The sequence below is a fragment of the Eublepharis macularius genome, chromosome 2 (genome assembly GCF_028583425.1).
Source record: "Eublepharis macularius isolate TG4126 chromosome 2, MPM_Emac_v1.0, whole genome shotgun sequence".
NCBI lineage: Eukaryota > Metazoa > Chordata > Lepidosauria > Squamata > Eublepharidae > Eublepharis > Eublepharis macularius.
The window spans coordinates 155,628,151-155,652,846 of NC_072791.1; the positions used below are offsets into that span (position 1 = coordinate 155,628,151).

The 24,696-nt window shown below is 42.8% G+C and overlaps 1 protein-coding gene across 2 annotated transcripts in view; it reads left to right on the forward strand.

Annotated features, from left to right (window-relative positions):
• Positions 1 to 24,696, forward strand: part of LOC129324124 (protein lifeguard 3-like) — a 41,262-nt gene that overhangs the window by 13,637 nt on the left and 2,929 nt on the right. Inside the window, exons 2-11 of one of the 2 annotated variants that reach the window (XM_054971134.1) lie at positions 8,867 to 9,087; positions 12,930 to 13,027; positions 13,631 to 13,695; positions 16,826 to 16,879; positions 18,145 to 18,195; positions 18,898 to 18,937; positions 19,780 to 19,817; positions 22,120 to 22,207; positions 22,611 to 22,706; positions 24,563 to 24,616. In XM_054971134.1, the coding sequence (XP_054827109.1) occupies positions 8,889 to 9,087; positions 12,930 to 13,027; positions 13,631 to 13,695; positions 16,826 to 16,879; positions 18,145 to 18,195; positions 18,898 to 18,937; positions 19,780 to 19,817; positions 22,120 to 22,207; positions 22,611 to 22,706; positions 24,563 to 24,616 (783 nt within the window). In that variant the 5' untranslated portion in view covers positions 8,867 to 8,888. The remainder of the gene's footprint in view (positions 1 to 8,866; positions 9,088 to 12,929; positions 13,028 to 13,630; positions 13,696 to 16,825; positions 16,880 to 18,144; positions 18,196 to 18,897; positions 18,938 to 19,779; positions 19,818 to 22,119; positions 22,208 to 22,610; positions 22,707 to 24,562; positions 24,617 to 24,696) is intronic. The other variant, XM_054971136.1, reaches the window with a different exon arrangement.

The following is a 24,696-nucleotide window of genomic DNA, read 5'->3' on the forward strand; positions in this document are numbered from 1 at the left end:
ATAGTGGGAGCCACGGGTTAGTTCAGGGAGATATATGTGAGAGAAGTTCAGCCTCCCTTTCCCTTGTGCTGCTGCTCTGATCAAAATCACAACCTCTCTTAAATTCCTCATTTTTTTTTTTTAAGCCTGAAGATTGGCTAACAGACCTCCTAGATCAAGTCTGTTTTGGCCTAGAGATTCTGCAGCTGCTACTTCCTCTTAGATTTAAAATACTGGCACAACAATATTGCCGTAGCCCTGATCCTATACTTTGATCCTTCGATGAGCAATTTCATTGATTGCAGCATCAGCCAGTGCCACCAACACTTCCACTGTAGGTCTCTTTTATTTCCTTCTCACTTACAATACCCTTTTACTTGGGTAGTTTTCCTGATCCTCATTTGGTTGGATGAAATCCAATCAAATAGTTTGACTGGGTTTGACTGAGAGAACTTAGAAACACTCCTTATAGTCGTAAGATGTTTTGCTGTAGCAGAGGAGACCTCTCTGGGTTATTCTAGAATCTAGCCGGCCAACAAATGAACAAGGGATGTTTTGTGGTGTAGTGTGCTGCTCCTCCCTGCTTCCCATATTAGGAAGTGCTAGAATGCAGCGCCTTGGCCGAAGCACTTTTACTTTCCCATGCAGTCCAATTTGGATCTTGCTAGTTGCCAGTTTGACCTCAAGAATCCTTTCTATTTTCTGTCTGTAATTACAGTAAAGTTACCAGTTGGTTATATCTTTGTGTCCTTGTCTTCATGTTGCTTATTAGTTTTGTATATTTTCTACTTACATATCAAGGTATGCTGAAAAGAATTGTGCGTGTTAGCTGTGACAGTAGTAAAGCACAAAGCAATTGTACACCAGTTTCTGAGAGTGTTCCAACTTTGCTTTTTAAGTTTCTGTTTCCATAAATTCTATGAACCCTGACAGTCCCAATTCTAGGAACTATCTGTGCAGGGCAGGATAAATAATGGAGTTTAAATCACTCCTTGACAAGAGTGAAGGCACAACTTCCTCGCTCTGAAGTTACTGAATTGTAGAAAGCATCTAATGTATTTCCAGAGGGAAAATATCTTACTGATGGGTCTCGCTGTTCTCCACACTGCCATAGAAAACAAGGAAGAATATCACCACCCTTGCTCCAGGCTCATATTAATGATTAACTGTTTATGGGCACCTCCTGTTTTTTTAATCCTCATATCTAACTAGAAAAATAATGTTGACTGGCTTGCTCACTTTTTCTTAGTATCAGATTCTTTCCCCACTCCTGTGTTTGGCGTTCCCACTGATTTTTTAAAAATCCAATGCACATTGAATGCACATTTTAAAATGCACATGAGCCCAGCTTGGGTTGGAGGCATGCTACTCTTACCTGGTTTTCTCCCAGCAAGCAAATACGTCTTTTCACATACCTAATTGTGTGACATTTTATTTTCAATTTGGAATATCTATACTCAGCAGCATAGTGTGGGTTGCAGGCACCTGGGGAAAATCCTGGTAGGTAGCACCCCTGTCATTACCCTGAACCGCACAATGATGTCACTTCTGGGAAGTGACATCATCGCGCAGGGCACGCCCACCCTCCTGGGAGCGCACCCATGATTCGGGACACTCACCTCCCCACCAGTTACCTGGCAGCAAGCTCCCAGCCAGCAGCCACTGCATGAGGGCCAGCTTGGCAGCACCCAGCAAACCAGCCACCCCCCAGGGTGGCATGGGTGGCCTCCCAGCCCTCCTGTGCAGCCGCCTGCACTGCTGCCGCCAGCTCTGCATGCTCCCAGCCAGTAGCCGCTGCAGAAAGGCCAGCTCAGCACCCAGCAAGCCGGCTGCCCTGTCAGCATGGCAGGTGGCCAGGGCAGCAGGAGGGGCCTCCCAGTCCTCCCACGTGCACAGCCGCCTGTGCTGCCGCCACCTGTGCTGCCGCTGCCAGCTCTGCACGCTCCCGGTCAGCAGCCATACTTGCCACCCTCTTTTTTTGTGGCTCCTGGGGCAAGCGACCCACCTCCACCCCCAGTTCAGCCCTGTCTATACCCTTGGATGTTCCAGATTCTTTCCTTGAATCTAGCTTTAGCTTATAAGGGGCTCTAGTTGTTTTACTTCTTGGAGTTAAAACAAAAAATGTGCTACTGGGTGGGGAAGCTTAGTAAAAACTATCCTTCTTCCATACCTTTCTAGTATTTTAGCCAGTGGTTGCAAACTTCTGATACAAAGACAATTTTACATTGTAAATTTTAAAATTTGCATTCTGCCTTAAGGAAATACTCATAAAATAATCCTTTGCTCCTAAACATTTTGCACATTTAAAACGTTATTAAATTTCTTTTTTTTAAATCAGCATTTTAAGTTCAAGTGCATTAGGTTAGTTGTATTTTAAGGTCTGGCTTTTTCTACAGGTCCCCAAACATGAAATTTCAAGTTACATGTGTAAGGGGGGAAAAGTATCCCCCTGCCCTTGTGTATAACTTTGAAACTTCAAAGATTTAAAATGTTCTTTGGCACCAGTCAACAATGAAAATGGCAAGCCAAACAGGAAATATGCAGCTAGCTATACAGAATTTGCAGTTGGGCTAGCAAAATTGCTGTTCTGTTTTTTGTTCCTTTTTCTCTGATGGGGGAAGGATAGAAAGAGAAGACTAGCCCAGACAACCAGTGCATTGTGCTTTTAACAGAGCCCTCTTCAACACAGCTGGGCCCTGGAGGCAGAGTGTAGGATTCTCTCACCTCCCTGAGAACACTCTGCCTGCAGCCTTCAGAGTGACAGGCCTTGTGCATAATGGGACATGCCTTGCTCTTGCTCCCTTTCTTTTGGGGAGGGAGAGAGGAGGAGACATACCGTTCTGTGTACCATTTCCAGAGTAGAACTTCATTAGGGAGGCTGTTACCGTTTTATGCAAAGGATTCCTAGGATGCAGTTCTGGCTTCAGGGGATGAGGCAAGTGCAAACTTGCACTATATGAATGTTTGTGGAAGCTCAAACTCCACCCCGTCGGGTGCTCAAGGAGGCTTGGTGTGATGAAATTTAAGAAGTTTTTCTCTTTTCCTCTTTCAGGCACCAATGTATAAGAGAGCATGACTTCTAGATGCAGGGAATTATGCATAATGAGTAGAAATGCCCAGCCAAAAGGATTGGACAGAGAGCCAAGCTACAAGTGATGCCTTACACAGGTTGGACACTTGTCAGCTTCCCTCAAGTTTTGATGGGAAATGTAGGCATCCTGGTCTTGCAGCTGTAATGGAGAGCCAAGCTGTAAAACCAGGATGCCTACATTTCACATCAAAACTTGAGGTAAGCTGACAAGTGTCCAACCTGTGTTGGACTTGTAGCTTAGCTCAGAGTCTACAATCTTTTCCAGCTGCAGGCATCTTTGGAATTCTAACATAAGATGGTGGAGCCAATCGGAAAATGTCAGGGAGTGATGTTATGCATAATTCTAATATTCAACATTTCAAGCTGAAGTTCTATTTACCAGGATGCCTTTTAAAATGAACATACCCTTTAAGTGTCTCCTGCATACACACAGCTTAGATGTTTATTCTGTGGTGGCACCTGCTGCTGAAACAATGTTTAATAAATCTGCACGTCTGATCAGGGCTCCACCTGGCCCCACTGGGAATGTACAGCATTAAAAAAAGATCAAGATGGGTAGCCGTGTTAGACTGTCTGCAGCTGTAGAAAAGAGCAAAAGTCCAGTAGCACCTATAAGACTAACAAAATTTGTGGTAGGGTATGAGCTTTCATGAGCCACAGCTCACTTCTTCAAATACAGCTAGAATGTGAGTCCATTTGTTCTTTTATCTTGGAGACTGGAGTGATTTCAGATGCCAAATTACAATAGCCGATGAATGACAGTGGCAGCCGTGATTGGATTGGGAGTGGTATGCAGAGGGGTAATGGGTGTGGAAAAATCAGCATTGGTGATGAGACAGGAAGCCTAGGTCTCGAATCAATCCAGGTGGATGTATTGTCTTGAGCTTCATTATTAGTTGCAATTCAGCAGTCTCTCTTTCTAATCTCCCTTTGAATTTCCTCTGCAGGATAACGACTACTTTTCGGTCAGCAACTGAATGTCCTGGAAGGTTAAATGTTCCCCCGTTGGTTTTTGAATTTTGTGGTTTCTGATGTCAGATTTATATCCATTAATTCTTTGTTGAATGGACTGGCCAGTTTGTCCATTGTAGAGGATGGAAAGGCATTGCTGACAATTGATGGCATAAATCACATTAGATGATGAGCAAGAGTGTGAACCTGAGATGGTATGGCTGAAGTTGAGTCCACTGATGGTGTTGCTAGGATCTATACGGGAGCAAAGTTGGCATCTTGGTTTGTTGCAGGCCTTGGTACCAGAGACTATGTTACTGTTAGGAAATTTATCATTGCAGGTGAGTAGTTGTTTGTCTGTCTGTAGGAAAGTGCTTGTGTGAGGGAAATGTCACAATTCAGCATGGGTTATAGATCATTAATAATGCATTGAACTGGTTTGAGTTGTGAACTGTAAGTGACCACCCAGCGGCGTTCTGTTGTTTTATTCTTTGGGCTTATCTTGTAGCAAGCTGTCACTAGGTATCATTCTGGCTTTTCTAGTCATCTTTCTTTGTGTTTGATCATAAATTGTTTACAATTGACCACTGAATAAGGCCTTAGGGCCGAAACGTGTCTGGTCAGTTTTTTACTGTACCTTGGTCTATTTGTGTTGTGCACTGTACCATCATCTGTATCTTGAGATGTTTTAGCAAGTTTTAGTATATATATATGTAGCCTGCCATTCAGGCCTTATGTTTTAAACGTTTTTTAATCTACATTGGTGCACATCTATAATAAATACTCTATAGTGTGTGTGTGTGTGTGTGTGTGTGTGTGTGTGTGTGTGTGTTAACCCCTCTGTTTTGTTCCCCATCTTTCTCATTGTGTCAGGGGGATACTGTAGTGGCAAAAATGCCTGTTGCAGATCCTTCAAGTGAGTATCTCTGTTTGAGGGGATGGAGCAGATGCATAGGGATTTGCTGTACACAATGGATTGCTTAATGTGGTTGGGATGATAGCTAGAGGCACATAGATATGTTTGCCGATCTGTTGGTTTCCAGTATAATGTAGTACTTATGTCTCCCTCATTTATCTGTACTATGGTGTCTAGGAAGTTTATTTCTTGTGTGAGTCATTCATAGTTAAATTGATAGTGGGGTGGAAATTGTGGAAAGTCTGGTGAAATCTCTCAAGAGATTCTTTACCATGGGTCCAGACAATAGAAGTGTCATCAATGAATCTCAAATAAAGGAGAGATGCTAATGGGTAGAAGTTGAGAAAATGCTGTTCTAGATTCACCATGAAAATGTGGGCCTACTGTGGAGCCATGCGGGTGCCCTGTGCCACTGATTTGGATGTATGGGTTCTCACTAAACCTGAACAAACACTCTACTCTCCAAGATATGAGATGGACTCACATTCTATCTGTATCTGAAGAAGTGAGCTGTGACTAGAGATGGGCACGATCCTCATTATGATCGAAAAAAAACCACGATAATGGCGATCATGTGATCGCGATCCAGCGGATCGTGATCGGCCGCGGCCAATGATCCAGCGATCGGGAGGGACCTGGATCAGGGCATTCGGGCTCGGATTGGGGATCCAGACGCTCAGGCGCCAGCAATCTATTCCCCTGGCAACGGAGCCAGGGGAATGCCTGAGCTCTGTTTGCCCTCCTTCTGTCGCCCTGGAAACCAGAATGGAAGCCCAGCTTTCCTTGATCAGCAGGGCTTCCTTCCAACCATGGAGCAGCAAAGCAGTCACAAGTTGGGAGAAGACACCCAGGGGAGGGAGGGGGAAGGGGGTGTTCTGTAGCCATGGGCACTCCAATCTCATCCCTGCAAACCCTGATAGGCAGCTCTGATGGCCAAACACAGACCTCCTGTGTTGCTGAATGGGAACTGGGAGGTGGGGGCCCTTATTGCTTGTGGAGGGACTATTTCTTGAAGGCAGGAGCAGTTGTTTTTCAAGCAAATGACACCAAAATTGTAGGGAACCTTGTCCTGCCTGTCCACTAGACCCTCAAAGTGAACTGAATTAAGTGGTCCAATTCTGCAGCCCCCTAAACTAGCTGCCCCCAGCCCTCATACTTGTCTCTATTGTTTTTTTGGGGGGGGGGGATTCCAAGCTTCCTCCGGGACAAAGAAGCCAATAGCCAAATGCAGAAGAGCAACCAGCAGCTAAAAGCCTCCAAGTACAAACAGAAGCAGCAAGCCCACTAGAACCAACATCAAATCAGAGGAGCTCAGCAGAACCAAGGGCCAGTGTGACTATCTCAATGTCAAACCAAGCCAAACCAACCTAGTATGCCAGTACTCAGGCAACCAGCCGGACCTGGCCAGACACTGACATGCAGACATTTACTAACGTCACTTCTCCAAGAAAGGGCTCAGAAAGCGAGGGGGATTGGACACCCACTGCTGCTCAGGCTGTCCTTCCTCCAGTTGTTGTGACTCAGCAGCAGGAGGCAGAACAACCTGAGCTGGGGATGAGTTGTCCCCCAAGTTTAGCCTAAAAGATGGTTCATACTGCTCTTCCTTAAGTTGTTGAGTAACAACACATGGAGGAGGGGCAGCCTGAGCAGCAGATGCCTACCCAGTGCTAGGGCCTGCCTCAGGCGCCTCTGCAGGCAGTGCTCCAGGGCAGCCTCAATGAAAAGGGCGTTGGGAAGTCTCTGCATTGGACCTCCCAGCCTATGGATGGGGTGGCGGAAGACTGCTGTGTGGGTGACCTCTGCACAAGTGGGGGAAAGCCATAGCCTTCCCTCTCCCCTACTACTTTTCTGTGTAGCCTTTCCCCCAGGATCTATTCCCTTCTTACCACTCATTTTGTCCCCCTGGACAGCTTCACTGATGTAGGCTAGTTGGTACACTGCACTCTTGAGTTTGAACATTAATTAACCTGCTCTTGAACCTGACTCACTGCTGCTCTTGACTTTTCCTGACTATCTGTCCTCAATTTTAACCTGCAAGTGCCTATTTTTTCAAACCTACACAATCTAACTGGTGTGTGTGTGGGGGGGGGGTGGGCAAAGCTACACCTAGGCTTGCTTCAACTGAATCCATTTTTTAAAATAAACCTGCTTCTGACTTTCTAGCCCAAAAGCTGACTAATTTATTTTTTGTAACTACAACCTGTGATGGAAGTATGGAATTCTTTTTTTTAAACTTCAGTTAATTGTTTCCAAGCCTACATGCAAAGCTTATTTTTTAAAGATTTTTTTTCCAAAAATTAAGCTAATCCCTAGTCTTTCAAAAAAACCTGACTTCAATTTTTAGAAATCTAAAAGGCCAGCCTGAACCCTATTTTTTTTAAATCATCTGGCTTTGATTGTTTTGAAGCCAAGATCAGCCTAATAATTTTTTAAAAAGTAAACCCTATGCTCCTATTAACTGCTTAAAACCACATGGCTAATTTTGGAAAAGCCTGCTTATTTTTTTGAGAACACTGAACCCTAAGCTGAAATTCATTTTGTGTTCTTTAAATTACCTAAAGAATGCAATAACTAAACCTCACCTATAATTAAATTTCTTTCAGAACCTGCTGCAACAATTAAATTTTTCCAAACCAACAGGAGCACCCCAAAACTAAACAAAACCACTCCCTCAACCAACAGAACACAACACAGAAAAATCTTTAAAACAACTATTAAAGAACAATAAAACAAGAAGAATGCCAAAAAAATAAAACTTTTAAAAACCATAATCTCTTGGGAAAGTGCTCCCCTGCAGCACAAACCCTTTAAAAATTAAAATGCAGAGCAGTTCCAATTTCTAAAACAACCTAAGAGATGAGAACCCAGCAAAACAGCAGAAGCCTTTTAAAGCCTTTAAACCCTTTTTAAAAAATACACAAAACCAAAGTGTTTAAAAAAAAAAACAGAAAGACAACAAAGGCTCCCTCCCAACTACAACACTCCCCCAGCCAAAAAAAGAGAGAGAAAAACCAGAAAAACATGAAATGATGTTTCAAAACAAAGGGCAAACCAGTTCATAATCTAAGGCACAGACAGACCAGAGCAATAGTGGCACACCACTCCAAAAAATCTCACTCTGAAATGGAGTCAAGCTGTAGTCAGACTGTTTTTATTCACTTTGCCCATCCTCAGAGAGCCGTGGAGGGATATGAAAAAATCATTGTGATTGGGCGGACAGTTGTAGTGCTCCACCTAATGGCAATGGTTGGAGATTTCCTGATACAGGGCCTCAAAAATCTCTTGTCTGTCATATTCTTTACTGTATCCTCTGAAGAGGATCAAGACTTTCAGGCTAGGTGCAGGAATTGCTGTGTAATAATTTCCCCCCCCATGACATGGTTCCTAAAATCAGAATGTCAAGTGTGTAGCCACGTTGGTCTGCAGTTAAAGAGCAAGATTCGGGTCCAGTAGCACCTGGAAATCTAGTTGGTCCTTTCGGTGCTACTGGACCCGAATCTTGCTCTAAAATCAGTGTGTGTGGAGAGAGCGTTGTATGGATAGGCTTGTGTGGCTTTCTGTTCCTCTCTGACTTCTCTTGCCTGTCGCTGTGCACACAGGGGCTGTCTTTTAAAGTTGAGATGAATTGGGGGTCCTCTAACTTTGGATAGTCCCTTAATTTTAAAAGAAAGATCTTGCTGTGGCAGAACTAATAACAGAGCCCTTGTCCTCTCTCTCTGGGGCCGGCTATGCTTAAGGGGAGTAAAATCTCACAATTAAAATCGCCCCTTGTATTTTATTGTTTCTCTCTGGCTCCCCCTGCTGACCATTTGGAGAAGTTGTTTCAAGTCTGACATGGATGGATGATCTGGCTGTGTTCATATGCTAGGTATTGTTGGATAAGAAATGGACAGAGGTCATTATTGGGCTTGCCTCTTTGTTTTTTACAGGTGTTCTGAGCCTTGCTGAGACATGTCCTATCCCAGCGCTCCCCCAAGTTATGATGACAGGAACCCCCTCCATCCACCACCACCTGGGGGATATTCTGGAGGATATCCTGCCGGATTTCCTGGGGCTTACCCACAACCTCCACCATATGGTGCTGGGTATCCACAACCAGGAGGCTATCCTCAACCAGTTCCTCCTATGCCAACACATCCAATGAACTTTGGTAAGCTGATTTTTCTTCTTGGTGTGATGAGTCATGGGGAGGGTTAGAACTATCTTAATTAAAAACCAGATTAAATGCCTGGAGAAGTTGAATGCTGTAACTGCAAAGTGTTGTAGGCCTGTCTTTAAAAGATAAGTTTAAAAAAGGGATGTGTGTGTTGAAATTGTAGCCGTTTTCTAGAAGCACCCAGAACTTGTCTCTGTTCTGCAGAGCAAAAAGAATCAGTGACTGGGGTGAGAATCAGTGACTGGGGTGATTCAGTGAAGATTCAGTCAGAATCTGGAGGAGGGAGGGCCTCCTTGGTAGGTTCTTTGTGACTTGGATTCAATTCCTTATAGCCTGTAATGCTGCTCCTAGGGGTCCCAACCAGCAGCAGCATTTTAGGGGGTGTTTTGGGTTGCATCAGAAGGTGCAAAGGGTGTGTTCTGTGGGGAGATCCAAACCCTAATGTGGCTTAGATAGCTCTTAACACCCCCTAATTACCCTTGTATACTCCCTGAAAGGATGAAAAAAAGGGGTTGAGTCCATTGTTTCAGTGCATGCTTCTAGACAAAGTATATGTCCTAATCTGATTTAGTGATTATGGAGCAAGTTGTAGTAGTTAAATCCAAGCTTCGTTAATGTGATGGTTGTGTATGTGACATGGGAAGAGGTTGGGATTAAAGCCACAATGTGAAATTCCCTTTGCTGATAAAACAGTAACATTACATGCTAAAAACTATGGGAGTGGCCCTTGGAACACTCTTCTTCTGCCTCTTGAGGCCAAGCATGCTATCCTAAGCAGAGTTACAACATTCTATGTCCATTGAAATCAATGGGCTTAGAAGGCTGTAACTCTGAATAGGATAGTACTGCAAGACATACCTAGCCACATAGAGCTGTCTGAGAGCAGGTACTTTATGGAGCAAGCTTCACAGCACCAAAATTTGTGAGAAAGAAGGGACTTGGTTGCAATAGCAGGCCCTCAGGACATCTTTTATCCCCAGAGTTAACTAATCAGATTAAATATTGCAAACAGAGGTTGGCTTCAGTGGAAAGCAATAAATGAATGAATAAACTAATAAATAAATAGATTATATGTGTAGTGTGTGTGTGAGAGAATGTGTGATTATAAGTTAACCTGAAATAGCAAAAAAACTAAGTATAAAGTTGATGTGCTTAAACTTTATTAATTTAAATTGAATTTGGTATTGTGCCAGGTGCCCAGATGCCCATGTACACATTCATTTGCATCAATAATAAAGTTTTACCCAACTCCCTGGTAGATAACCAAAAGCCTCTAAGCAGATTTATTTATTTATTATATTTTAATAATCCTGCCCATCCTCCAAGAAACATAATCAAAACCATAGGCATTCAGAAGTTCTAGTCTAAATTAATCAGGGTGATGTACACTCAGAGAATCCACCCTCCGCAAGTCCAGAATCAGAAAGGACCTCCAGGTGGTCCTTGAGATGTGCACTTTGCAGAAAATGTTGAACCTTCAAATGGAACCATATACCTTTTGAAGTGCGGTGTTGGTGCAGCACGCTCTTGGCGCAGTACCGTGACAGCTCTCGTTTTTCTTCCTCCAAGGAAGTCAGGTCAGTGACCTCATTCTCCTCTCCTCTAGCTTAGATTTCAGTCTGACACTTAACCTGCTGTACCATGCTGACTTCCATTGGGGAGCCAATAATGTAGAACTGGAAATCCAACGTTCTAAAATGTCTAAACATGTTTTCAATGAAGGAAAGGGGGAAGATGGCAGAGCTAGGAATAAATGTGATACTTGAGTGTATTTTACTCAGAATATTAAATGCTATGGATTGTAACCCACCGACTGCCAGTGGGGCTCTGCTTGTGGAATGGAACTTTTCTGCCTCTCTCAACCTGCCTTTCTCAACGGTTTCCACCCCTAATACTATGTCTGCGCCTGCCAGGAACAGCTCTGAATACATTGTAGAAGTCTGCAGTTGGAGGGTGACAATCTCACCGCCACTCCCTGGCCCATAGAAGTGCTCTTCCTACTGCTGGAAAACAATTATTGGCTACAACCTTCTCAGTTTTCCTGAGGAATTTCAGCAAAGCACAGAAAAAGCAGTTTCTTTATCAAGTATTTGTATTTGTACGAGAGTTGTACACTATAATAAGACCACAAAGAGAACACTTTTAAATACTCCTAAAATGTAAAAATGTGCATTTGTGAAGCTTATGCGTCTACATATTAAGATGATATAATGTGCCTTTTGTGGATCTGAGGAGGGTAGCTGCCTTCTTTCAGCAGATATTGTCAGGCATAAGCCTGAGTTCATGTGTGGTAGCATTAAAAACTGTGTGTAGAAAGATGTGGGGTAGATAGAGGTGGTGATGGCAACTAACTACTGCTTTCATTACTAAAATGGGAATTGTCAAAGTTGCACCTTTCCCCTTACATATCTGAAAGTAAAGGGGGGTAGGTATTGACAAAAAAAATGAAAGCTGGGAATTCAGAAGAACCAGTACCTGGTGGCACTAGATTATTATGCTAATGCACTATACCGCATTATAGCAGAATAACAATTACTGCTTCTTCTTTTTTTACCGTCCATGGCAGGAGGGAATGGCATCTGACAGAGGAAAATGCACACAAAATTCTTATGTCGACACTGGTGGTGCCAATGCCTCTGTGTTTGTAGTGGTGATGACAGAGCAACAGATATCCTTGCCATATCAGTGGAGCCCTTTACAGAAGCAATTTTCAGCAAGGTTTTAATTGCAAGATGAAAAACTGATACCAGACTGAGACTTAACATATTTTTTTCCTATCTGCCCCCCTTCCCATATTCCACTTTTCTCATGGGGACAGCTTCCTCATTGTACATGAAGGCATCCCCAAAATAGAATAGCTTTCACCAAGAATTTCCACCCAGGACTCGCTTTTGTTACTGCTAATGTTAAAGGAAAAGAAACAAGTAAGAAGGAATGAAAGGGGCAAAGCTTAAAAGGTTGTGGAACAGGGCTTAAGAGGATGAGTTCAGCCAATGTAGGGTTAACTGAAAGGACAAGCATCTGTTCCAGGGACATCCTGTAGCTTCCCCTTCCTGTATCTGTTGCAAGACAATTGGGTGCGACTCACTGGTTTCTGCTGACACCTCTTCAAGGAAAGGGACTGAGATTTGAAAAAAGGACATTGTGTATTTCTAAGGGCACTGGACCCCTATGTGACCCATGTAGCTATGCTTCTGCTGATGGTGTAATGTGAAATGGAACCTCTCACCTGTCCCCAGGTTCCCCTTGGAGAAGGTAACCCTTGAAGTATCCTGGTCCAAAACTGTTCAGGATTTTAACAGATGTTAAACATGTAATGCACATTTCGAAACAACTACATTGGTTGCCCGTCTGTTTCCAAGCTCCATTCAAGGTGCTGGTTGTAACCTTTAAAGCCCTTCACTACCTGGGACCCACATATTTGAAGGGCTGTCCCCTTCCATATGCCCCTATAGCCTTCAGGCAGCCATCTGCTGGCATCCCCACCTCTCAGGGTGGCCCATCTTGCATTGATCAGAGCTTGGCACATTTTCGTTGTGGCCTCTCCTCTGGGGAATAGGCTTCCTGAAGAGGGGGAGGGGAGCCCTACCTTGAAGATGTTCAGGACGTGTTGCTAGGCTTGCCTGTTTGCCAGGGCTTTTGAGAGGGTTTGAATGACAGGCATCTTTTGGGGGGGGCGGGGTTGGAGAGTGTTACTTTATTTTGGTTTTAACTGTAAATATTTTTCTTCTACTATTGTAAGCCGCCTTAAACCATGAAGAAAGGTGGAGTAAAAGAGTTTTAATAAAAGAAATAAAAACAAAGAAAAGTCAATAGCAACGCTTGTCTTCTCTTAGCAGGTGACAACTATGGCTGCAGTGATACAGACGGGAATGGGACTTTCAGTTCAGCAGACTGGGGTGACAAGAAAGTTCGGCATAATTTTATCCGCAAGGTAACTGAGGCATCAGTGATATGTGGACTATATTGGGAGGAAAATGGGCGAAAAGAGTCTACAGGGATCAGCCCTTGATAACTGTACAGGGGAGTTCCTTCTTGTGCTGCTACAGGAGAAGCACTACACTCGTTTGGGGGACGGAATGAACTGTGATGATAGGGAGACTGCTGACATCTAAGGGTAGGAACTCCTATTATGGGGTTACTTCAGCTAGGATATCAGTATGATGAACAAATAATGCCTGCTCGTTTTGGGTAACCTTCTTCCCACAATGCTTGGATGACGGTTTCAAAGGCACAGAAAAGGGCAGTTTGCTGATCTCCAAATGCTTAGATGAGAAACGGTTGTGGGAATGCACCCTTCAGTCTCCTGAATGGCTAGCTTGGTTTGCTCATTTCAGTTTTCACCTCTGTAGGAGAAGAGCCAAGAAGGAGCTCCCACAAGGTAACAAATAAGTCTAGGCCCCAGCCATAGAGAGATACTGTTGTGGTGTAATCTAGAACATGACTTGGAGACATAGCTGTCGTGCACTGTAATCCAGCCCTCATATCCCATGTGCATCTATGCCCCCTCGTACTAACATTGTATCTCCATATCCAGGTTTACAGCATCATCTCGGTGCAGCTGCTTGTGACTGTGGGCATCATTGCAATTTTTACCTTTGTGTAAGTTCTTTCTCTGGCTGTTTCCCTATAGACAACTTGCTTGTCAAACTGGTTCTGATATCTGACCAATAAAATAAGGACATTCCAGAAAAATGATAAGTATTTCCTTTATTTGTGCAGAAATTCAGAATACCCATTTTCTATCTGTTGTATTAATTTTTCTGGAGTTAGTATGATGATTGCCACTGTCTGAATAATTATGGTAGCTCCATTAAGGGTTTACTCTTTTCTGGACTTGGTCCCACTTAGTGGAACAAAAGATGCATTTGTTTTACAACTGCTGTGAAAAAATTTTTGGTTGCCTTCCAACTGTGTTTAATCTGTTGGTGCCAGTCTTGTGAATCTATTTGTTATGATGGTATATGGTGAAGATCGGTAGTTTTGAAACTGTTACCATCAAGTGGTAAAGGAGATCAGGAGTTCAAAAAGCAAGTTTTAACATCTGTAGCAGAAGCTGGCAGGTTACAGCACATTGGCTTTCCGTGACACCACATACCCACCTCCCACTTAGTCACGGAGCAGTTTTGGGATTTAAAAATTAATTGAACAGATAAGTCTGAAACATACTGAAAGGATCCAGAGGAGTTAGCCATGTTAGTCTGTAGTAGCAAAATCAAAAAGAGTCCAGTAGCACCTTTAAGACTAACCAATTTTATTGTAGCATAAGCTTTCGAGAATCACAGTTCTCTTCATCAGATGCATGGAGGGCAGAAAGAAACTGGTCAAATATAGAGGAGGAGGGGAGGAGGGACTATGAATGGTTCTCTCATTATCACAGGTAACTGATTTCATTTACATAGGCGGGATCAGGAAGAGTCCAGTGGCACCTGACATGCGCTTTCGAGGACCACAGTTCTGTTTGTCAGATGCATCTGGCGGGGAGGGCTGTGGTTATCGAAGGCTTGTGCTGCAGTGGAATTGTATGGTCTTGGTGGTGGTGCTGGACTCTTTTTGATTTTGCTACTACAGACTAACACGGCAAACTCCTTTGAACCTTTACACAAACAAACTGATCCCCACATCAAAAGGAGCTGTTTGCATCTCCATATCAAAGGAGTTCTTTACATCCCTTCTCCCCTCCTCTATATTTGACCAGTTTCTTTCTGCCCTCCATGCATCTGATGAAGAGAACTGTGATTCTCGAAAGCTTATGCTACAATAAAATTGGTTAGTCTTAAAGGTGCTACGGGACTCTTTTTGATACTGAAAGGACAAGAGGATAATCACTATTGGACCTGTTGGTGTGTGAGTCTCTGCACAGTGAAGTCAGAAAGACTTTTCTTTCAAACATGCATGCATATAGGTGCATTTATTGTAACGTGTGAACGGGCTACTGATAGGGCTATCAAGGTCAGTTTTGCCTAGCAGCTCTACAGAGTCTCAGGAAGAGGTTTTCATGTCACCTATTATCTGCTCCTTTAAACAGGATGCCAAGGATTGAACCTGGGACTTTATCACAGTGGCACACCAGTTGTGATAAACTTTGAAAAAATACTAGGAAATAACCATATTTGTGGTTTACTTAATTCCATGATGGTCATCAGTATACAGATTTATACTGCCATCTCAGAGATGGGAATTTTCTCCTGTAAGATCACAACTTCTTTCTGCAGTCATCTGCAGATAGCAGTGAGATGGGCATCTTTCCTGCCTAAAGCCAGGGATTGTAGAAGATGGAGTGCACTGCCCTTTTCTTGCACAGGGTATCCCCTCTCCCATGCCACTGGGTTGCTTTAAAAGGGGCAAGGAATGATAATGGTGAATGGGGCACTGAAAACTTGTGCTTTGGGTCAGCGGCACAGAGAAATCGGGTTATCTGGAATCTCTGTTCTTTAGGGCACCTGATTCTATTATCCTGCACCAAAACTCCTTTATTCTAGACACATTTCAAACATGAGTTGTATATATCCTTTCAATTTTTGGACTGATTGCACAGAGCCTATAACTTTTGTTTAAAAGAAAATGTTTCTCTTTGCTGGATTTAGACTGTATTTATTTATATTTATTTATTTTATTCTACTTCTATTCCGCCCTCCCCGCATCAGCAGGCTCAGGGCGGATTACAATTTATACAATAATATAAAATACATGTACCTTTAAAAAACAATAAAACTCATTAAATATTTAAAAACACACAAACAAACAATACAGCCACAGATTTTAAAAAGACATATAGCAGCAGATTTCTCCAGCAACCACCACCTAACCACCTCCAAAAATATATGGCAACGGCTAGGTGGTAGATCCCCTTTGTACGGCCACAGCTATCTCTAGGTGGCCGGCAGGGAGGCCCAGAGCATCAACCACATGCCCGGCTGAACAGCTGTGTCTTACAGGCCTGGTGGAAGGATAGCAAATCTGGCTGGGCTCTGATCTCTTTAGACAGAACGTTCTACCAGGTTGGAGCTAGGACCGAGAAGGCCCTGGCTCTGGTCGACACTAAATGGGCCTCCCTGGAGCCAGGGGCCAGTAACAGTTGTTTATCGCTGGATTGAAACATCCTCCGGGGCTCATACGGGGAGAGGCAGTCCCATAGATACGCCGGTCCCAGAGCTTTATAGGTTAGTACCAGAACCTCGAATCTGATCTGGTACTCCACCGGTAACCAATGCAGCTGGCACAGTACCGGTGTTACGTGTGCATAGCAAGCACTCCAGTGATGACCTGTGCCACCGCATTTTGGACCAGTTGCAACCACCGGATCAGGTTCAAGGGAAGCTCTGCGTAGAGCACGTTACAGTTGTCTAGCCTAGAGGTGACCATTGCCTGGACCATTGTAGTCAAGTCGTAAGTCGAGAGATAGGGGGCGAGTTGCCTGGTCTGTCAAAGATGGAAGAATGACGTCCTGGCAACCACCATGATTTGGGCCTCCATTTTCAAGGAGGCATCCAGAATCACCCCCAGGCTCCTAACTCTCGGGGCAGGTGTAAGCACCGCCCCATCGAGTACAGGGAAATCCATGTTCCCGCAACTCAAGTACAGGATCTCCATCTTCAAAGCATTTAACTTCAGCCGACTCTGCCACAGCCATCCAGCCACGGCTTCAAAAGGTGAAGATGTGTTTTTTCCCATGATTGTGGATATGTAACACATACTGTATCTTGTTTCATATCTACTTCTTTTCCCACAGCACCCCCGTAAGCAGTTTTGTGCGAAGAAATATGGCTGTTTATTATGTGTCTTAGTAAGTATTGCCTTTTCCTTCTGTCTGTGCAGCTGACAGGATCCCATAGTTGTCTGAAGAGCCACTGTGGGGACCCCAAGCCTTATGCTTATCCCCAAACCATCCTCCTCACTGCTCTACCAGCAGTTGGAAGTCCAGCAAGGAGGGTGGGTGGAGGCTGCTGGAAGTGAGAAAAATGATCTCAAGATTTCCCCAAGGAAAAGATCTGCATAAGAGCCTCCGACACCTGTGACTCTCCTTACCAATAATGCTTTACCACACCTCTGCTGTCAGAAGTGTTGGTGTGTGAGAAAAGTCATCCTGTCGCATGGCCAAGCATTCAGGAGACCAACTTCCCACACTGTTGCACGTGCATTACGCTGTGCCTATCCATGATTGTTGAAGTGTAGATAGCCATCCATGACATGGCTGGAGTGGGGAGGAAAGGACAACATAGGATTCTTCTCCTAAAGTTAGGAGCAGTATGTTGCTTTGGCATCACCCATGTTTCTACTCTGCTGCACAATCTCTCATTCCTTTGACTACTGTTTTGGATAGTAGAAAACAGCTGCATAGAACATGGAGACAGTACTTCTGAAATACCACTGAATGTACTGGCCCTTGCTTTTTCATAGGGTTGGGTTGCAAATCATAAGATTGGGTTGCAAATCACCTCTGTTGTGCAAAAGGAGAAACAAGCACAGAGATCCACTCCAGTATTCTAATGCATACAGATCTGGTGGTAATAATAATAATATTTGATTTATATACCGCCTTTCAGGACAACTTAATGTCCATTCAGAGCGGTTCACAAAGTATGTTATCATTATCCCCACAACAAAACACCCTGTGAGGTGGGTGGGGCTGAGAGAGCTCCAGAGAGCCATGACTAGCCCAAGGACACCCAGCTGGCTTCAAGTGGAGGAGTGGGGAATCAAACCCGGCTCTCTAGAATCCTGTGCAGCAGAAGCAATGGTGGTGGGCAGCCTTAGGTGTAGTCAGATGGAATGTGTAAAGAAAAAGCAATAGAGACTAATGTTCTCCTTTAGGTATAGGGGTCAGTATACTAAGGACTAGTGTGCCAAAGCACCCTAATGTCTCTGGTAAAGAACTCTCCATGTGGAGCTCACACACACGCTGTGGACAAACTAGCTACTAGAAGGTCCAGACGTTTTCATGTGCTAGTTCTCAGGTATCTGAAATTCCATCTTTGTGTGTTTGGGAGGGTGGGAATACTTTGATAGGTGGTCCTACTCGTTTAAAAAAATCTGATTTCGTTTTTCCAGTGCTGTATTTTTCGTCACTTATCTGGTGTTGGCATGTTGTGAAGGCCCACGGTGAGTCTGTTTTCAAACTTGTGATGGTACCTGCTGAGTGAGTCCATTGGGTGTGTGTGGCAGTCAGGCAATCCTGAAAGACTGCTACACACAACCATTCCCAGAATACCCCTTTCTTTGATCTGTTGCAGGTGGTTTGCTGCCAGGATTGGCAGGTCCTTCCTGGCAACCGGCAGGGGTTTGGGGGGGATGGAGGGCACAAGTTCTCACCTTTTCCATTCATTTGCCTGGGCTGCTTGCTAATGCTGGGCAATCTCCAGCCCGTCTCCTCCAGCTGGTCACCAGTGATCAGTGGGCAGAAAGGCAAATTGCCAGGAGTTTGCCCACCACTGGGCCCCTGGCAACCCTACTTGCTGCCAGGGGCATAATGTCACAACACTGTTTTTAGAAACGTGAGGGAATTTTGGGGGGGGTGGATAGTGGGAAGTGAGAGGTATAAAGTGTCCCCTTTGGGGACAGTGGGAAAGTGCTAACGGAGTCAAGGCTGGAGTTTCCATGAAACAATAAACTGTGTGGTAGCGTTCTGCTTTTCATCTGTCATTTACAAAACAGAACGACAGCCTGGAAGGGGGATGGGGATGCCGTTTTGACCTGCTTCTTCCCGAGGCAGAAGTTTGAAGGGTAGCTAGCACTGACAGGATTTGCTGTAATACTTGTTCCAAAATGGCACCCCTCTTTGAAATGTTACTGTTTGCTCTTCAGGAGACGCTTTCCATGGAACATCATCCTTCTGTCTGTCTTTGTAAGTAAATGTTTTGTTGTTAGACTTGGTCTGAGAGTAATGCAATCATATGAATTTTTCTGTGGTGTAGTAAGATGTTTTGGATGAACTCTAAGAAGCTAGCAATTGGGCTTTGGCGGCTTAAAAAAATGCAGAAAAAAATGCAGAAAAATTGCCAAAATTAAAAAAAATGCAGAAATTAATTTTTTAAAATGCAGAAAAATTACCAAAATTCCCATATCATGTTAGACTATCTGCCATGCCTAGAACATTCCACACACCCCACAGATTATTTGTATGTCAAACCCTTTTACCTATGTCGAATCTGTCAGCAGTTTTTGATGTGTACCCAGTCTAGGTCCAGGGATTGTGTCTGTGGTTATGCAGAATTTATCCTTCCTTGATTTTTCCCGGTGGTTAAAATCTCACCTATCTCATTTTGGAAACATTTTTATTGCTATGCTACACAAACTGGAGACTGTTTAATCAATAACATTTATTGTTTGGAGATCTTGTTTTGGAAAGGTAACAGGATCACTCTCTCTGTGGTTCATGTTGCCATCAGAAAGCTGGCAACAGTATCCTGGACATGGCATTTTCTCCACTTTCTTAGTAGTTGTATTATTTCTCATGATTGAACTTACTTCATAAGGTCAGCTGCAGGAAGAAATTGTGGAAGGCAAAAATTCTCCCATGTTTGCTGGCTTGATGAGTCTTTTCCTGAAGATTGTGTAGATAGAACTAAAGGTGTTTGGCTGAATGGGCTGTGTAGGGTGTTGAAGATTGTGATGGTGATAATTGTGATGTGGTGGGAGACAGTAATCTATTGGTCATGGTTCTTGTCTGCTTATCTTTTCATCTAGACATTGGCCTTGAGCTTCATGACGGGCACCATTGCCAGGTAATGTACAAAAGTGCCCTTCTCTTAATATTCTTTTTGGCTTCCTCTCAAGTATCTAAATTTTGAACTCCCAGTTAAGAGGGGACATTCTGAATGTCTGTTCAGTGGGAGGTTGTATTAAGATCTCCATTCCTTTAAAATAGACAAGAATATCCAGCAATTAAAATGTAGCCGTGATTTGAATGAAGCAGAGTGTGTGTGTGTGTGGGGGGGGGGGAATAAGACCCAATTTTTTTGCCAGAGTTATTAATTTTCATTAAATTTCAAACAAAATCATTTTCTAAACTAATGGTACTACTGGTCATTTATATTTTCGACAACACACTGTGGAGTGAATTAATCTCTAAGGGGCTCAGGTGGCACATATTCCCATATTCAGATCCTTGTAATTTTAGTTCAGCACATTTTACTAGCAAGTTACAGATGTCCATGTGGCTAGATTCTGTTAGAGTGTTGTATTAGGACTGGGGAGTCTCAAGTTTAAATTCTTTCTTGCCATGAAACCTACTAGGTATCCTTTAGACTAATTCGTTTCTTTCAGCCTAACATACACCCACAGGATGATTTTAAGGATAAAATGGAAGTTGAGAGATGCATGTATACTGCCCTGAGCTCCTTGGCTAATGGATGAGATAAAAATACACCAATAAAATAAATAGTATTTATTTAAGTATTTGTGCTCTGCTTTCCTTCCTGAAGGGACCTAAAGCATCTTACAAGAACTAAAAAGATATATTACACATAAACCTATAAATAACAAAACAGCAGTACAATGGCACACTGCCTTTCAAGCTGGTCCTGGACTCATATATATTGGCTCTTCTGAAGACCTAGGCTGGGACAGCCAAAAGGCTGAGAACCCTTTTGCTCCTGCCCTTCTGATTGGGCCCAAGATTTTCTGCTTCTGGCCCTGCCCAAGCTTCAGAGGGACCAGAACAGGAAGAGGGGAAGAGCCCTCAGCAAGGTACTGCAGCTGCTAAAGACGTTCCTTCAGTCTGTCCATCTCTCAGCAACCAGACTGGAGAGCTATTTTTGAGTTGAAAAGTTATGGACCAAAGCCATTTTTTTAATTGAATTCATATTCCACTCTCCCCACAAGCTGGCTCAGAGAAGATCACACAAAGTAATAAAGACAGTAAAAACATGGTATCGTAAATTAAAAATCAGTCACTCAGTAAAACCTATAGAAAACAGTTGCAGCCATATTACACATCCTCCCCTCCGCCACCCACATGAGGTAATCCGCCTATATGTAGCTTGCGGCTGCTGCCTCCAGACTCCTTTCTTAACTGGAGCTGAGTTCATAACTGGAAAAGCAGATCGTATCACTGGGTCATAAGTGTTATTTAATTAGCAATTTTGATGCAGGCATTCGAGAGCACTAAATGTGGTGTACAAACCTGCAATGGTACCTGTGGATCAAAAACACTCTTGCCAAATGCAACTTTCTCCCTTGTATCATCTGCTGCTCTCTTTCTGTTTGAGAACTGGTTGGATTCTTCAATTTACAGCTAATATTCCCATTTTATCCTCACTCCAGACTAAATTGGGAAATGTGTGAATCATCTGGAAAGGAAGATCTGTCCATTCCCTGCATTGTGGGGGAAGGAGGGAGTTTCTCTAGCTATAATCCTTACCATACTTCCTTATAAGACAGTCTGGTTGAAATCAGAGAGGTTTACATAGAACACCTTTAGCTGTATTATGATGCTTTGCTTTGACTAAGATTTATTATCTGGGAAGTACTTAACTGCATTAGTATTTATATTAAGGAGACAGGCAATGACAAATGCTTCTGTTAAGTGTAGCATTAAGGCATAAAGTCGGGGTGACATAGGCTAGGATCATACATAAAATTACTTGGCATAAAATTCCTTTGAAATCAGCGTGATTTGCTTTTGTCAGAATTAGCTCAGAAATGTCACTAAGATGCATTGGAAAGTGGGTAATGTTTGAGGTGTGTTGAAATAGTAAATACCAAGACAAGGTGTGTTGAAATAGTAAATACCAAGACAATATTCAAAATTACTTTATTTTTGCAAAGTTGTATTGATGAGTTTTTTTTAAAAAAATCAGCGACACTTTCTTCCAAATAAATGAATTTGGGATGGGGGTATTAAACTAAACAGCTCTTTATAGCTACCAAAGCAGGATTCTGCCCTTTTGTAATATGCTCAAATTTTCTTTTTTGGTCTATAAAGTCTCCTGATGTCTTAAGGGATGCATTTCATATTGTCATTTAATACTGTCTGTAGTGATAAAAAAATCTCAAGGTGAAATAAATGCTTAACTCTGTTTGCAGCGCATACAGTACAAGAGCTGTTCTCCTTGCCGGGATAATCACAGCCATAGTGGCCATAATAGTCACCATCTTCTGCTTCCAGACAAAGGTGAGGCACTCTGTCCTCAAGACATCACAATATGATTTGCTTATAATACTGTGTCTCCCACCTGCTTTTTTAACTGCTGCACAGATTCCTTGGGGACTTCTTTAATAGATAAGCCTGGTGTCCTGCACATTTAGCATCCTGTACTTTCATTACATAACTTTAAAAATTGGTATTGACTTCGTATTTTGCTATTATGAAAGGGTTGTTTTTTAATTTTACATGTTCATAACCCTTGCGGCTATGACGATAAGGCTGAAAGTGTGTGGACAAATGTAACTTTGTGTTTGATGCTTAGTACTGTGGAGTTGGCAAAGCCATGAAATCTCCTGCAGGGTGGGTAACGTGCTGCTGCCTGCATCTCTTCTCCCTATCTTCTCTTAATGGACCTCTCTCTCATTGGCAGGTGGACTTCACATCCTGTACTGGCTTGTTCTGTGTGCTGGGCATTGTCGTCATGGTTACTGGCATTATCACAGCAATAGTCCTGTCCTTCAAATATGTAAGCAGCTGACAGTGATTCCTGAAGGGCTTGGACCCATTCTGGTCCTAGTGGCTTTTCTGGAAGTGACACTTCAGTCTTTCTTTACAGCTTCAATTAATGGGATGTCTTTATGTCACTAGATTGAACAGTTATGGCATCCTTCCCTAGTAATTTGTATCTAACCTAATCTAAAAATTGTATCTAACCAATTGTCTGCCTCTTACCATATATGGAACAAGAAATGTCAGATGTTCAAGCTGGATTTAGAAAAAGAGGCGGCACTAGAGATCATATTGCAAACTTACAGTGGATAATGGAGCACACCAAAGAACTTCAGAATAAAACCAGCCTGTGCTTTATAGATTATAGCAAAGCTTTTTTAACATCGTGGATCATGAAAAGCTATGGATGGTGTTAAAAGAAATGGGTATGATACAACATCTTTTTCTAAATCCAGCTTGAACCTGTCCTCTGGACAAAAGGTTACTGTTAGGGCAGAATTTAAGAATGGTTCCCAATTGGCAAAGGTGTCAGACAAAGATATTTAGTATCTCCCTATCTGTTCCACCTACATGCAGAACATATCATAAGGAAAACAGATTTAGATGAAGGTGGAGAGAAAATTGGTGAAAGGAACATTAACAATTTGAGATATGCAGACAACATCACATGATGATGATGTTGTTATAGTCTGTCTTTCTCACTGAGACTCAAGGTGGATTACACAGTGCAAGTGAAATACAATACAATATAATCAATAGCTAGGACATTCAGATGCAATAGGGTATGGTATCAGAAAATTTGAAAACAAGCATAAAACTGAGCATAGAGACGAAATCTTTTTGAAACAAAGTGTAGCTAATTAACATGACACATTTAACAAGGTAGAAACTCCCTAATAGAAGCATAGCTACATCAGCAGACAGTACCCAATAGCATAGTCTATAGTTCCTGTCCCTACCAAGGTATCACTCTGATCTATTTCTTATGAACATCGAGAAGACAAAAGTAATGACTACCATGGAATTACACAACTTTAAGGTTGACAATTTAACGAAATTGAAATTATTAAAAATTTTCTATTCCTTGGTTCAGTCACCAAGAAAATGGGACACTGCAACCCAAAAATCAGAAGATTGAGATATGGAAGGGCAGCGATGAAGGAACTAGAAAAGATCCTTAAAGATATGTCACTGGAGACCAAGATCAAGATAATTCATACTATGGTACTCTCCATTACTATGTATGGATGTAAAAACTGGGCAATGAAGAAAGCCGACAGGAAGAAAATTGATTCATTAGAAATATGATGGTGAAGGAGAGTTTTACGGATACCATGGACTGTCAAAAACAAATAAGTGGGTTCTAGACCAAATCACCCCTGAATTCTCCTTAGAAGCTAAAATGATGAAACTGAGGCTATTGTACTGAGGTCACATCATGAGAAGACTTACTGAAAACGACAATAATGCTAGGAAAGGTGGAAGGCAGTAGGAAAAGAAGATGACCCAAAATAAGATGGCTTGACTAAATAAAGGAAGCCGCGGCATCCAGTTTGTAAGATCTGTTAATTATAGGAAGTATTGGAGGTCATTAATTTGTAAGGTTGCCATTAGTTTAAAGAAACCATTGTATATAACACACAAGCACAACCTTCCTTAGTGGAAGTTCAGTTATGATTGGAGATTGTGCATAGCCAGTACCCTGCTAAATTGCCCCGGGGGGGGGGGGAGAACTATCTCTTTCCCTATCAATGCACTATGTAGTTTGCATTTAACTTCCAGCCATTGTTCCTGTTTATGACCAGTTAAGAAACTGTTAAGTCAAGCAGTCAGGGTGCCAAGGCACAACTCATGGATTCTCTTCTTTTGCAGATTTACTGGCTCCACATGCTGTATGCTGCTATTGGTGCAATTGCTTTCACCCTGGTTAGTAAAGAGTTACTTGCTTATTGGATCATTGGGTAGGATAGGTGCTCTGGCTGCTTTTTTAGAACTGCTGCCTGTCC